We start from the raw sequence: 15,171 nt of genomic DNA on the forward strand, positions 1-15,171 counted from the left end.
TTTCCAGAACTCCCGAAAATTGGAAAAACCTAGTTAACGCACACAATATTCATTTCCAGAAATTTACTTTCTTATAATTTTGATAGATAAACTATTGAAAATCCGGATCAATTTTTGTTCGTTTAATAGCAGCCGGGGTCGATTTTTATCTCGATCTCGAATAATTAAACGCATCTAATTTACATATTCGCCCGATATACGATTACATCATACTCGATTTCAACACCGAGCTGGCTAAGCGAATTTTTGGTATCTTCACAGCCCGCCCGTATAATTTAGCGTTTAGTGTCCACTTGTCAAAAACTACATTTTGTCTGTTTAGTTTTCTTTTGTCTGTTATAACAACAGGAGAGCACAAGTTTTCCGCTCTTTCTTTTTATTGGCTTTGCATGATGCCCGTCAATCAAATCAAAAACTAATTTTCTTCACCGGGTTCACTCTCGAATCGGAAGCAATTATTTTGGCGTCAACCTTTCTATAAGCTGTTTGTTTATAGTATACCCCTTATGTTCTAAATTTGAAATTTCAAGCAAATGCATTCGATCTGAAGCCAACAAAATGAGTTGTAACACGTCTGTCCCGAATTCGTGCGGGAAAGGGGGTGTGTGCTTTGAGTCCGCCTCGAACTTTTCTACTTGTTACTGTGCCGCAGGCTTTGTTTTAAACGATCATGGTTTTTGTGAGGAGCCAAAGACGCCTATGGCCTATTCTGCGGTTGCTAGCTTTTGCTGGTTGTGTTTTCTCCTTGTTTTGGGGAAGTTTCTTCGGCTTTACGTGTGGATCTTCCAAAAGCTGTACCTTCCCGCGTCTGTTATAGGCGGTGTTATCGGATTAATTACGCTGCAGTTAGCTCAGCTAAATCAAAATGTCTCTGGATTTATCGCCCTAAACTTCACCAGGGGATGGTAAGTATTTCAATTTTATGGATGATTATCAAGAAAATGTGTACATTTGAAATATTAATGAAATAATTTACTGTAAAAACCTTAACGGTGCGTTTGCCTTTTTCTCCACCTTAAAGTTAAGCCCAAGTTTTGTATACCATAGACTGATGAATATTACAGCAAGGTAGAAATGAGGAGCGCATTGTTTATTTTGATTAATAACGTAGCATGCAGAAACCCCAGGGAGATTCCATTGGGAAATTTTCCCCAGTTTAAACAACTCTAGTAATTAATACAATAAATAATATTGTTATTAATTCCCACTGTGAATCCTTTGACAAACTTGAAGGCCTGTTTTTTTTTCTCTTGCATTTTCAATAACCTAAACGTCCAGAAAACTATTTCTTGAACAGATATTCAGGGCCGTACCTGGGATTTTTTGTCTGTGGGGGCAAACTCACAGGGGTCTACCATATGCAGATAGGGTTTCTAGTTGGACATTAATTTTGTTTTCACTCCAACACAGAAAGTTGCCTCTACGACGTTTAGAGAAAAAAAAAACACACCGATACTTTTAGTTTTAAATTGTCATGAATTTTTATGGAGTTAACGTCTTGTTTAGCTTGAAGCAAGAGAGGATCTTGATCCTGTCTTGCTTGAAGCAAATATTGTCTCTCATTTTAAAACACAGTCGATGCACTGCTTTAAACAAAGGGAGAAAATCACTGAGCTTCCACAATTCAAACGCACTATCTACAACGATTACTAGAGAACCAAAAATCCAAATAGCCGTGCCAAGAAATACAACTCCTTGTGACAAACACTAGCCGGGCCCGGCATTGTAACAATTACAGAATGAAGCTCATTGCATGATACAAGCAGTGATTAATTTCTGTCCTAATATTGCCAAATCTCAACAAGAAAGGCAGTTAAAACTATCAAGCACTAAAAAGATTCAAGCCAAACCCAGCTGAAATGTCCTATGTGGCATAAAAACACCGTCGTTGAACACACAGAATAAGAGGTCATATTCAAAACGAAGAGAATTCAAAAGAGGAAACTCAAAAATCATTAGGCGCAAATGACCTGTCGGATGATGAACATATGATGGTTAAATCCAAACCCGCTACAAATACTTGCGAGCAGCGCAGGCTTTTAAAACCAATTGATCTCGGAAAAAAAATACTTGTATAAGCTAGATTTAAAAGGGCTAAAACACGCACCAGTAAGTGGCGTATGCTTGTCAGTCTTTATTTACACACCAAATTTTAAACCATAGGCAGCCCAAACTGAAAAAAATCATCATTTTCATAAGAAAACTGGTACCTCAAAAGATTTTCCAAAATAATTATTTGGAATTCACATTGAAGGAATATTTTTTTAGTCAATTAGTCGATTTTCTTGTGATCAGTGTGATGTTAGAAACGGAATTGAGTTTTCCTGGCGGGGGCAGCTGCCCCCTCTGCCCCCGCGCTATGTACGGCCCTGATATTTGATTTGGTCAGTATTTTGAACTGCTATAATTCTGTGAAAGACATTGTGCAAGTTTGCACCGATATAAAAGTTGCTACCAGTAAGGACTGGTAAGTTGAACCTTTTGAGCTTTATGGTTGTCGACCACTGTATTGATTGGTTGAACAGTTGGACAACAGCTTACATTATGAATGTTTTTTTTCATGCTTTATTCCAAAGGTACAATCTGGCTGGATTTCTGATCAACATTGTGTTCTCTTCACTGTTCCTTGGTACCCAGATCCCAAATGTCTCAGTAATTTGGAGACAGGCTGGGCCCCAATTGATGTATGGTATGGTTGTTGCCTGGGGACAATGGATAGTGGCACTGGTGGTCACTGGTGCTTTGTTGGTAAGGAGGATAGCTAGCTGAATAGGCCATTTTCATGATGGTGTCATTTCACTGCCACTACCAGAATTCATTAAGTTTTCCATTTCAAATTTGCTATTAAAAATCACAAACTAAAAATTAAATAAAATTTTGTAAGACAGATTTTCCATTTCAAATTTTGTGATTCAGTGGGGAGTGAACAAAAATTATAACACTCTAATTAGCATGAGAAAACAAAAAACTGAGAAATTCTGATAGTTGTAATCAAGTGATGCTATTAATAATAAAAATGTCCTGGGTGACTTAAATCTAGGGGATAAGTCATAAGGCATGGCTGATAAAATGTACATTATTTATCCACTGGATTAAGTTATCTGCTTTTATATAGAAGAATGGGAACGGGGCCTATAAGAAATGTGCAAGCGTTTATTAATAAGCAAATTATCAGCTTACATTAATTATATATATATAAAAAAAAATCATTTAGCTTTTTAAAATAGTGTTGTTTTTCTTTTTTTTGCTTGAAGTAGATCTTCAGTTGACAAGCATCAGATTGCTCCACTGAAACTGCTCTGTTGCCAATTTTATAGATCTTTTTTTAATATTCTATGCTGGAGAAAATTATACAATAATGACCGATAATGTCTCAAAAACCTTTTACTTATTAGCATGACCTACTCCTATGTCCGTTTTACAGCTGTAAAATTTCAGACTCTCATAATTTATAACATAGTAGCTGATATATTTTGTCCATTATTGTTAGATGCCAGTGTTTGGTGTCAGCCCATTGTTTGCTACCATCCTTCCTGTAGGGTTTGCAGGTGGTCATGGGACAGCAGGAGGACTCACACCAACATACAAGACAGTAAGCTGTTTATAAACTGTTTAATAAAGGCAGTTTAAAGAGTTGGGAGTTTGGCTTTCTAATTTGATCTGCAGCTCCCAATGTGTACATGCATATGAAGTTAAACATTACTATATTAATGTTAAGTGCCATCTTATGTTGTGTTCAATAATATTGAAACAGAGGGATGAATGCAATATTACAATGAAGAAGCAATGTGACATTCACATATATTTATAATTATTATTTTCACCTTGTCTGTAAACTTGTTCCTGAAGTCCAGTGCTTTTCTGTACATTATCCACACTTCAGCAAATTCCTAACTTTAAGTTTCAGTGTTTTCCTCCCTCGACATGCTTTCAGAGGTGTGTATGCTAGGACTCAATTTCCTGGAAATCAAGTCTACAGCAAACCATACACTAAAAATAACCAACGATGTTGTTAGCTTATTCAAACATTCATGAGATCTTTGCAATATTAACAGTAACTTTGTTATTTTTTGACAGCTTGGATTTCCTAATGGAGGTGACTTTGGTTTAGCTAGTGCCACACTAGGACTGGTTTTCTCAGTTGTGTGTGGTGTGATGTTTGTCAATATTGCTACTCACCGTGGGTGGGTGAAGAGGGAGAGGATTGATACTGCACAGGAGGTCAAGATATCCATAAGGTTGGTGGAATATCACAGTTATTTAATCCACAGGTTTCATTAATACTTCATTCTAACTAGGTGATGTGCCTGTCCAGTTGATCGAAAGGTTCAAGTAAGTAAGTAAGTAAGTAAGTAAGTCCAAGTGATCAAGTGGCAAAATAGCTGGCATGTTGCAGTTGACAATCCCCAGTTTATTTGTGTAACCCCTTAGGTGAGAAATGCTAGCTCATCACAGGGTTACCCCTAGTTTGTTTGTTGTTTCCTTAATTAACTGGCTCAGTAGTAATTACCCAGTTATACACTTTACTAAGAAATGAATGAATGGGAAAGTATCTTGTCTGAGGACACCAACAGATTTTACACACTAAGACTTTTGGTAAACGTTTCCTTTTCCTTTTCCTTTGGAAATCTATTATATTAATATTGCACTTATCATCAGGTCAACATGCCTCCAATATAGTATTTCATGAGTGCTAGGATCTCAGTCAAAGCCTGAGGTAATACCAAGACAACCTGATCAGCCTTAAAACATTCCAGAAGTGTCTACTTAGGGTTGCTTAGCTCACAGGGTTTTCCTTTATATCTACAAACCTCAAAATTCTTTGTCATATTAATAATAAATTATATATTTTTCCAGGGGTGTATATGCTGTTGGGAGCCGCCCTGTGGCAGGAGTACAGACAGTGAGGGCAAGTTCAATAGATGTGTTGGCATTCCACCTTGCAGTGCTAGGGATTGCTATGCTGATTGGCTATGGCTTGAAACAATGTCTGATTGCTATTGAAAACACTTCACAGAAACTAAAGGACCTGAACTTCCTTTCTGGTATCCCCCTGTTCCCGCTTTGTATGGCTGGTGGAATCATTATCCAGGTTAGTAAATTATTTTAATTTTTTTTAAATGTTTCTTTTCTTCCTTTTTTTTTCTTTCTTTCATTTCCTTTCCTTTCCTATCCTTTCTTCACTCAAAGAGTTTATTATCTTCTCTGACAGTTTATAACTACCAGTAAACAGTAACTTTCATTTGTTGTTGCATCATGTAGTGCATTAAGAGCAGCTGCAGTTCTGTAACAAGACGAGGCCAGTGGCTTAATTAACATTGCCATCCACTATTGACATGATCATCTGAACTGAGGTGCCAATGAACACATCTACAAAAGACTCCACAATCACCTTTAAATAAGTTACCTCTTTTTTAAGACGCTTGACCTTCCTCTCAGCCGTCTGATACTCTTATCATTATACAACTGAGCTAACCAGGTTTTTTTTAGAGTGTGTGTTTGAAAGTAACTAATAATTTAAAACTCATTTTCATTGTTTACCGTTGCAGCTAATTATTGAGAGGATCAAAAGCATCAATGAATTGATTGATGTTTCTCTTATGGAACGCATAGCATCTTCATCATTAGACTTCCTCATCACGTCAGCTGTTGCAACAGTAGATGTCTCAGCCGTTGCTGTTGATATTGCTCCCCTCTTGATCCTATGTACTTGTGGATTCATCTGGAATTTCGTCATGTTGGGATTTTTTTCAAGGTTTCTGCTACCCAATCACTGGTATGTAAACAACTTAATTATGAGAAACAATGAATTAATTTTGTATAAGTTAAGCCTCTTATTTTGGCTGGGAAATTTTTTCTGAAAAACAAACAAACAAAAAGGAACAACAACAATGTAGAACAAAAGCTGATTATCCTGAAGGCAATTTGAGAAATTAAATGAAAAATCTACAGTTACCAAGGGAGACCCAAAGGAGGGAATACACATGGTAACCTCCAGGATTATCAACTACATACCACATATTGACAATGTCAGTAGAATTTGATATCCACCACACTCACTGGGTCCCAGATGAGTTTTCTTTTACAGTAGGTTCATTTCCTCAGAGCAGCAGGTGGTAATCCAAGCCTAATTGCCAGCCAGCCAGCCAAAACCAGTGCTCCCATGCAGTTTCCCAAAAGAGGTGCTTGCCAGTTTTAAAAGTGTCGCGATATTTGTTACTTGTTGGTAGGTTTGAGAGAGCAATCGCTGACTTTGGAATGAACACAGGTGTTATTGCTACAGGGCTTATTCTCTTGCGCATGGTTGATCCTGAAAGTCGCACTCCTGTACCTGCTGATTTTGCCTTCAAACAACTGCTTCATTCACCATTCATGGGAGGTGGTATATGGACATGTCTGGCACTTCCCTTGCTAAATATCCTGAAGTAAGAAATGGTTCAGTTACCTAATGCTCTCTCTGTATTCATTCATTCATTCATTCATCCATCCATCCATCCATCCATCCATCCATCCATCCATCCATCCATCCATCCACCCACCCACCCACCCACCCACCCACTCACTCACTCACTCACTCTTTCACTCACTCACTCACTCACTCACTCACTCACTCACTCACTCATTCATTCATTCATTCATTCATTCATTCATTCATAATGCCTGGATCCTAAAGAAAACCATTTACTTGACCAATATTAACTGACACCATTATCACAACTTTTGTACAATTTCTTTTGCGATTATTAAATTTGCATTTCATGTACCGTATGTTGAAAAGGTGTTTGATGAAAATGCGAACACTTTTCATGCAGCGATTTCAAAACACAGGTCTTTTTGGTACGGAGAAGTAAAACAGTTCAACTTCATGCTGGTAACTTCTGTTCAAATATCTTTTCAGCATTTGGTTGGTGGCAGTCATCGCAGGCACTGTATTCACCTTATGGATTTTAAGCTTCTTGTAAGTTTAATTTAATAGAGGATACATTTTATTGATCAGTAGCAGATGTTTCTTTAGAACTCAGGGTGACAACTCTCCTCTTCTTGGCTCACATTAGACATGTTATGAGTTTCCCAGTATCAACACCTTCAATCCCTATATTGCCCCACCCCCTTCCCTTTTTCTTGTGGCGCCCACCCATTTTCACTTAATTCTTTTGCAAAATATACAGTGTTCATCTTATTTCCTCTCTTTTCCCATTTCCTGCCTGCCTGCACAGCAGTGGTACAAGAAAGGAAGGGATTTTTCTTCTTACTTAAATGTCTGAATGCTATCATTCCTAATTAATTCATTTATTTTGTTACTTGATCTGTTTAGCTTCTACTTCCGCAAGCACTACACAGGAACATGCATCTGTAGTTTGTGTGCAGTAGAGAGGCCAGAATCCTTCTCCAAGGTCGCAGATTATCAGAGCATATCAACAGACAGCCCTCAAACAACTGGAGATAACCAAGAAATGGCTGGAATGTCAGTTGAAAAGCAAGAAGAAAATGGAAACTGAACTAGATGTTAATTGGGTGCTTCTACACATGAAATTATTATTAAGTCACTGAAAAATTTGTTTGGCTTTGCTCAGCTTCCAATATTTTTAAAAGTTCTAACTCACTCGAAGTTTTGTGGAAGTTGAAGATTTCTCAGATTTGTTTTGGAGGAAAACTATTGGTACTGGTATTAACAACATTAATAGTAATAAACATATTATCATAATATTATTATTATGGCAGGCCTTTGTGAACAAAGGGAGGGACAAATTTGGCTGGCAATATTCAAAAATTGTTTTAAAAGTTGTCTTAAATTATAATATTATTGTAGTTTTCGTGTAAGGGCTAAATTTCCATCCATTTTACTGTAGCAGAGACCAATGTACATGCAGTACTTTTAGATATTCAAAGCCATTGGTTGGTACCATGCTGCACTTGGTGCAAATTGATTAAACAAAGAAAGAAACTTTTCAACTAAATTTTGACCTGAGTCATCCACATCCCTTTTTCATCCAACCGTTCATATTATTATCATTGATAATGATCCAATAAATTCAATAAAATTGGATTTCTCGAGGTGTGACAAAACAGCCACTTGGGTGATGGGTATTTTAGTTATATTATAGTTATTATAATGTGCACAAAAATTAAACTTCAACAGACAAAATATAATATATTCTAGAACATAATTTTAATTTGTGAAATAGTATGTCAATAAATTTGCTATTTTGTGGTAGCCATTCTATACAGTCTACTAAATATAAAGTTTAGATCAGCAATGTTCAGAAGATGAATGTTCAGAGTGTTCAGTTTTCTGCTATTTCAAACAGGTTTTTTATACAAGAACATATTATAATCCTTAGAATATTTTCTCATTACTTTTGAAAACAGTTTTGTGGAAATATCACTAGATTTCATTGTGTTAGCTGAGTATCCTTTTCCTCCTGCTTGATAATATTTCTGCTTTTTAGGGAAAGAAACCTGTTCATTTAGATTAAGTTCTTCTAGTACTTGGTTAGCGTCAGCTTCAAGATTCTCAAACGATCCTATAAAGTTGTATGAAACAACACAAGGTTGGCATAATTCATAATATGGCATCCAGTGCTCATTCAAGTCTTCCACACGACTTTCTTCTATGTATTGCAAAAACTCTTTCAGGGAAACGTCATCTCCTTTGGAATTTGCCGGGGCATTTTTCCGTATCTGCTTCACGATCTTTGTTCCATACCTTTTATGGAAAGAAGTGTTATTCAGCACAAACTTATCTTTATATGCTGATACAAGTCTCTCAAGAGGTTCCCGGACAAACATGAACTTGTAGTACTCTTTGAGTTTGCGCTTGATCGCCAGAGGAGGCAAGTCTCCCAGAAATGTAAACCCAAAGTGATTCACTTTGCCGATAGCATTGCTGTCGGTAGCCTCGCCATCAAGAACCAACAGGACTCTTTTCCAGTTTGAACAGGCAACCTTAGGCACAGAGCAAAACAGGAATCTGTGTTCGTCGTTAACTATAATGTGTTTTGCTAGGATCTGTTTTTCTGAAACAGAGAGGGCATCCCATGATTTCTTTGTTTTTCCACAAACTTTTTTTACTGATTCTATCCTCTCTGCACTGGAGACCTACAATAAAAATGGACAGACAAAAGGTAGTGAATCTTGTATAAGGTTAACAGATCAAATCATATTTCCTTTACTTGATAGTGCTTTTAACTGTTGCTTTGGTTGTCACATAACATTGCTAAAAGCACTGTGTGACATGCACTCAAATACCACTGCAGCTCTGAAACTCTTATACCAGACCATATATTGTAATCCAACAAAATTACCACTGACAATGGTATCATACAAACACAACTTTTAATTTATTTTTAGTGCCAGTTCCTATTCAAGACAAAAATTCTTCATGTAACTTTCCGGTTATACCAAAACTTTGATTTCCAGAGAAATATTCCTGCATGAAAATCATACCTTGAAACAGTGGCACTCACCCATAAAGTTTGTATATTGTAGTAACCCACCACACCCCCAAGATTTTTTTTCTTGAATGTGCAGCTGATTTTGCGTTGCAAGTTATATCTGCTAGCTGTGTGAATGCCAAATCGATGGAACCAATGCTATGTTAGAAAGAAAAATATATCCTTACGACATAATCCTTCCCTGCTAATCCTTTGCTTTCTGTAAAGTAAAAACAAAATCATCATCAAGGTTAATAATATGGCTTTTGACGTGGGAGAATATAAACTGAAGGTGGCCCTTTGTGGAAACAGCTGCTTCGTCCTTTTTACACTCACCTAAATAAATGCATTTATTATTATTTTCATTCTTACCATCACTATCATCATCATCATTATTGAAAGAGCAGAAAACATTATGCAGCCAATGAATGACTATTTATCTGCTGGAAAAATATATGTATTGGTAGCCTCAGTTTTGGGACAACTACAGGGGTATTAACGATTAATAAATTTACATGCTAAAGGAATTTTTTCCATACCCCTGGCAACTATGCCTGGTCCTGGATGAATCTTTCTTATTCCTGCTCAACCAAACTTGAGCCGCAAAGCGGCGGTGTCACCGTATCGTGGCTCAATTATTTTTGTTTGAGGAGAGAAACTAAATAAAACTCTGGGAGCAGCGTATAAACCATTAAAATAAAAGCTTTGCGTTTGGTTTTGTTTATATACTGCGACAGCTGGATTACTCTTCAACAAACACAAATTACGAGCATGTTGTTACGTATACCCAGGTATACTAAACGCCACTTTTGATTCTTTGTAGCGGCCCATGTACCAAAACTAAAAAACTGACCTGAAGAACTGTGCATTTCTATGGTTTCAAATCGTATAAATACAGGTGTAACTTACAATCTACCACGACATGAAACACATCGAGCGAGCGATCATTGGATCAATATGTAATAAAGCTGAAGCTTGACCCAGAGCTCTAACACGTCATTTTGAGAACATTTCGGTTAAGTACTTATAATTCATCCACATTTACACTTTTGACAACAAATCAAGCACTAGATTGTCTGAAAGTTACTAAAATGTGGCATATTAAAATAGTGGAAGCCTGTTATGAGAGGAGGTGTATAAACTCATATAAACTAAATGATCAATCTTCGCCAAACCCTGCAATGCGTCTTGAAAAAGCCATAAGAAACGTTTGAATGACAAATTTCGTTACTTAAAGCAGTCAAAAGGTGGCTATTAAAAGGAAATATAAAAACTATAAATCCTACAATTGCAGTTCAATATAAGCTACAGTTTATAATCGGTTCTCTTACCGGAAATCGAAGATTCGTGGGATTTTTCCTCGGATCTCCAAAACACTCCTTTGGAATGCGAAAGAAAAACTTGTAGTCCAACAATCAAAGTGAATATCAAGAGAACTGCCATAAGTTTGAGTTTAGAACACCTCATTTTGACACACAGCACGGCCAACACTGGCAAGCTTTACTGACTTTACTGCAAATATGAAGGCACCTTTCTTGTAACACGATCTGTTGTGTATCGTCAAATCTGTCACCCACTGAAACTGTTCAAATACATTTTTGCCGCGCATCAGCCGGTGCCTCCAACATTCCCTCCCCCCTCCCCCCCCCCCCCCACCACCACCAGGGGAATTTGAATCGGATTTTTCTTTTGGCTGGCGGAATTCGTGCTTGTTTTTTTTGTTGTTGTTGTTGTTGTTTTTTACTGGTTTTGGGGCGTTGACTAGTTTTTCAAGGAGAGAAGTTCGCCTTTCTGACCGAATGGCTCATTCAAAACGGCTTCAAAATAGTTTTTGTGCACAAGGGAAGATACCGTGCCAGCCAACTATCGGCATTTGGGTTGAGTCGACTGTATAGACTCTGCAGACTAAACCCTCTAACTCACTCTCAATCTAGGATACGTTCTTAAATTTTTTGTCTAGCTCAAACTCAACGCCCCCGTTTTTTTTTTTTTACGAACGAGCGTGAAGCGCGCGCAAGAGCCCCTATTTTACCAGGCCCGGGAATTCCTGGGAAAGTTTACGGTTGCTTCGAGAAACGCATTATCTAGCCTGTGAACAGGCTCCCAAGTGGGGTATAGGGCGAAGACAAAAATCAAGCTCCCCATACCGCGCTCCGCTCGCCCGGCTCGCCGATTTTTCTTTTCCCCACTTGGGAGCCTGTTCACAGGCTAGTAGAATATGACTTCCCAGACAGCAACAAAAAAGCGCCTTTTATCTTTGAGGTTCACAGATAAAAGCAAGATTTAACTTTCTGTTGGGAAATATGGTTCTCAGGAAGGTCTTAAATCTCAGTTTCCTGTAGTTTTCGTCCCCTGTATCCCACCCCCTCCAATTTTGCTATTTCAGTTTTGATCGTGCAGGAAATTTCTGTCAAATAACGTTTTGATCAAGCTCAAGGATCTTGAAAGTTTTCCAGTGTGAGAAAAATAACAGAATTAGCACAAAGCCAAAACTGTATAAAATGTAAAACCTCCTCGACCTGTCGAATTTTATGAAAGTGGTTCGTTTAATAACTCAGCATACATGACATTGAATGTTTACATGTCAAGTACTCGATCACGGACAAAAGAATTCCAAACAGTAAACCCTTTTCGTAAATTTTCCTCGTCGCAATGATGTTTTCTGAATAAAAAGTAATAAGCCATGAGGCCGAAGTTAATTCGGTGACGGTATTTAAGCTGTTTGTTTATATTTGGAAACGCTTCTTTTCTTAAGTACTCTTCGCCGCAATGGTGATTTCTTAACAAAAAATCCGAAGTGCTCCGTCTCGCAAATTCAAATCTGTATCTTGCGAAACGAGCTCCCTTCGTAGAACGCGACAGACTTATAACTTGCCGGTTTGTTGACATAATTGGTAAACGCTTTTTTTAAATATTCCAACGATAATTTCTGAACAAAAGATAATGAGTCAATGAGCCGGAAGAAATTAATAAAAATAGCCTAAGGAACACTCGACCGCCGAAAAAGAAGATAGTGGTGATTTTAAGAATCTCAATTAGATAAACTGCACAAGATCTCGAACTATTTAAAGCAAAGAGCGAACATCACATGGATTTTCAAACCGATGACATGGAGAACGGAACTTTACGGGTAATGTTGTTCTCAGTACGCTATACAATGCGGCAAAATAATCTCAGTCTCCAAAAAAAGAGAATAAAATAACACAAGTTACCCTTCCGGGAAATAAACAACCCATCAACATTGTCCAACAAAATAGAAACCCAACTCGTTAAACGAACTGCCGCAGCGATGTTTCTATACTTCATTCGCGAACAACAGCTGCGCACACTAAAAAAGTGGCAGAACATAATCACTTGGGAAAAAATCCAAAATATCTCTTTTCATTCACATGCTAATTATAAATGAAAATCGAGACTTCTGACACAGTGCTTAGATTTTACCTGTATCATGAACCACATTCATGCCTATGCCGGACAATTATTAGTAAGGTAACTCTCGAATAGCGCAGGGACCACTTATACTATACAAACAGCAACAAAGTGCACCGGGATCTTTGTGTAGACCCTGAAAAAAACAAAAAGGTTTGTATTAATCTAACCAAAATATTAAGCAATAAAATTATCTTAGTTGTCCAATCAGCCTTGCATTTCATTATTAATAAAAGTATAACAAAGATATATAATTCCAAAAATAAACAAACAGAAGCTACAAGATATTCACTCAAGAAAAAACAGGTATGTGTACCAAGTGTGTAGACTGGGGGGTTGAGTGTACCAAGTGTGTAGACTGTCCCCCCTCGTCGGGGGCAGGGTGGGGTGCCCCCACCCTGACGTCCATTATGTTTATTATTTTTATTTCAAAAAAAAGATAATCCCTGGCAGAATTTTAAAATTTGGACGTGATTTTGAACGGGTAGAACAAAATTTTAATTTCTCCACGCGCGATCCTTGCAATTTACACGCGTGCGCGTTCGCGCGTATGGCACATATGTTTTTTAAAAAAAGATTTTTTTGGTACAACATATGGGGAGACGCCCACCAGTCAAAATGGCGTCTTGTTACGGTCTGCATTCTTGATTATGGCTCCTGGTGTAACACGTGAGCACCAGTTGGTAATCTGTGATTAACTTGCGATCACCTCGGCAGACAGTTTTCGCCTTTTTTGAGGTGTGGGGAAGGAGGGTATGATCGCAGCTAGTTCACATGGAGGAGGAGATCCCGGGATAGGTGAGGTACAGGGCGGATATACCCGTACTCCCATAGTAAAAAAAAAGCTAGCCTTCAAATGCAAACCCTGGTCACTCGGGTGAGGTTTAAAATGTTATCGCGTGGTCAGATTATTTTCTTCACTAAAACCGTTTTTCTGGACATTTTGAAGATAAAATCGGCGGTAAAGTTGATTGGCAGCCACGTTGTTTTGGCGGGCTTTGGCGGAATTCACAAATTCAGAAATTCAGAATTATAACAAATGCTCAGATGGATATCACCTCAGCGTAGCAGCTAAGCTAGGTTACCCGGTCCGGCCGATCGGGCAACCCGCCTCGGTGGGGTCCCCCACTTCTCATGTGAACGCGATCAAGAGAAAAAGAGAGATTTATGGATGGAGAGATAAGTTACCCCACCGAGGCGGGGTACTTCACCTTCCCGGGGTCCCCCACATCCTTTTGTCACATCAGTTGTGCCCATCACCCACCGGAGTTTAGATAAAGATAGATACCGGTAGTTTATTATCAAGAACCTTGCAGCCACAGGCTGAATTACGTTTGATTTACAATAAAATATATACTACAATAAAATACATGGCTAAGAAGAACTAATATAAAAGGACAAAAATATATAATTAAGAGAAAACAATATTACATCATTGCTTTATGGACATAGTGATAGATAAAACTATTTCGAGTACGAATGGTGTGGAGGCGCCGTGTAGTAAAAGAGTGCTGACTCCTTAAATTGACTTCGCACTCATTCTTGGGAGGCAGTAAGCTATACAGCTTGTGCGAGGGATTAGACAGGATGGAATTAAAAAGCTTATCACATAAGAACTCGCGGCGGTTGTGTAAGGGAACTAGACCAGTTAATATAGTGGGAACTTTTTTTTTTCAGTGTCCGTGGGCAAATGACAGCCTTATGATTTTCTCTCCTGAGCTGACGAGGACATCAGTGACAGAGTAGATACGCAGATTTAGCGTGAAAAAGCTCTCATTAGAATAATTGACCAGCTCGTCAATCAATCAGTCAATCAATGTCAAAGCGTGGGATCCGAGCCAACAAAAAACAACCAAAGAAACAAATTTAAGTAAATATAAAAATGACAATGACAATGAAATATTAAAATAAAAATATAAGTAAAAATTTGAAGATTAAACAAACAATTGCAAGATGATTAAACTGACCTAACCTGTCGCAACAAAATAACAAAACAACAAACGCTGACAGAGCTCCCTTTATTTGTTTTTCCTTTTTTTTTTTTTGTTTTTGTTTTTGCAATTTTGAGAATTGACAGGGTGGTAAGTTCAGTGGTGATGGAGTATATACTGAAAATGAGATTTTTTCCTACAATAAACGAAATCAACGAATTTTTATATGATAATGAAGATTCTTAGCGGATTTTTCCCATAAATTTAGTTTAGTTGGTAAGACCTATCCGTACAGGTGAAAGTACCGCAAATGCCTCCACACCGATCCCCAGAAAGTGCAGTTTTTGTCTGGGTCATATGACTTGCTTATGGTTTAC

General features: G+C 37.8%; 2 protein-coding genes and 1 long non-coding RNA gene across 3 annotated transcripts; 1 reads left to right on the forward strand and 2 right to left on the reverse strand.

Annotated features, from left to right (window-relative positions):
- Positions 1-61: 61 nt before the first annotated feature.
- On the forward strand, positions 62-8,219 carry LOC146463330 (uncharacterized). The gene is made up of 9 exons (XM_085084575.1): positions 62-905; positions 2,577-2,748; positions 3,491-3,592; positions 4,078-4,238; positions 4,858-5,092; positions 5,550-5,776; positions 6,231-6,425; positions 6,899-6,958; positions 7,316-8,219. Exons 1-9 carry the CDS (start codon positions 559-561, stop codon positions 7,497-7,499), a joined length of 1,683 nt encoding a protein of 560 aa, XP_084940701.1. The 5' UTR covers positions 62-558; the 3' UTR covers positions 7,500-8,219.
- On the reverse strand, positions 5,630-6,223 carry LOC146463331 (uncharacterized). The gene is made up of 2 exons (XR_014856932.1): positions 6,016-6,223; positions 5,630-5,773 (listed from the first exon to the last, which is right to left on the reverse strand). It is a non-coding gene; the product is annotated as an uncharacterized LOC146463331 (long non-coding RNA).
- LOC146463332 (carbohydrate sulfotransferase 14-like) lies at positions 8,149-10,999 on the reverse strand. Its single transcript, XM_085084579.1, has 3 exons — positions 10,766-10,999; positions 9,623-9,654; positions 8,149-9,099 (listed from the first exon to the last, which is right to left on the reverse strand). The coding sequence occupies exons 1-3, from the start codon at positions 10,899-10,901 to the stop codon at positions 8,302-8,304; spliced, it is 966 nt and encodes a 321-aa protein (XP_084940705.1). The 5' UTR covers positions 10,902-10,999; the 3' UTR covers positions 8,149-8,301.
- Positions 11,000-15,171: the final 4,172 nt, after the last annotated feature.

The sequence above is a fragment of the Pavona decussata genome, unplaced genomic scaffold (genome assembly GCF_977016875.1).
Source record: "Pavona decussata unplaced genomic scaffold, jaPavDecu1.1 SCAFFOLD_179, whole genome shotgun sequence".
NCBI classification, from domain to species: domain Eukaryota; kingdom Metazoa; phylum Cnidaria; class Anthozoa; order Scleractinia; family Agariciidae; genus Pavona; species Pavona decussata.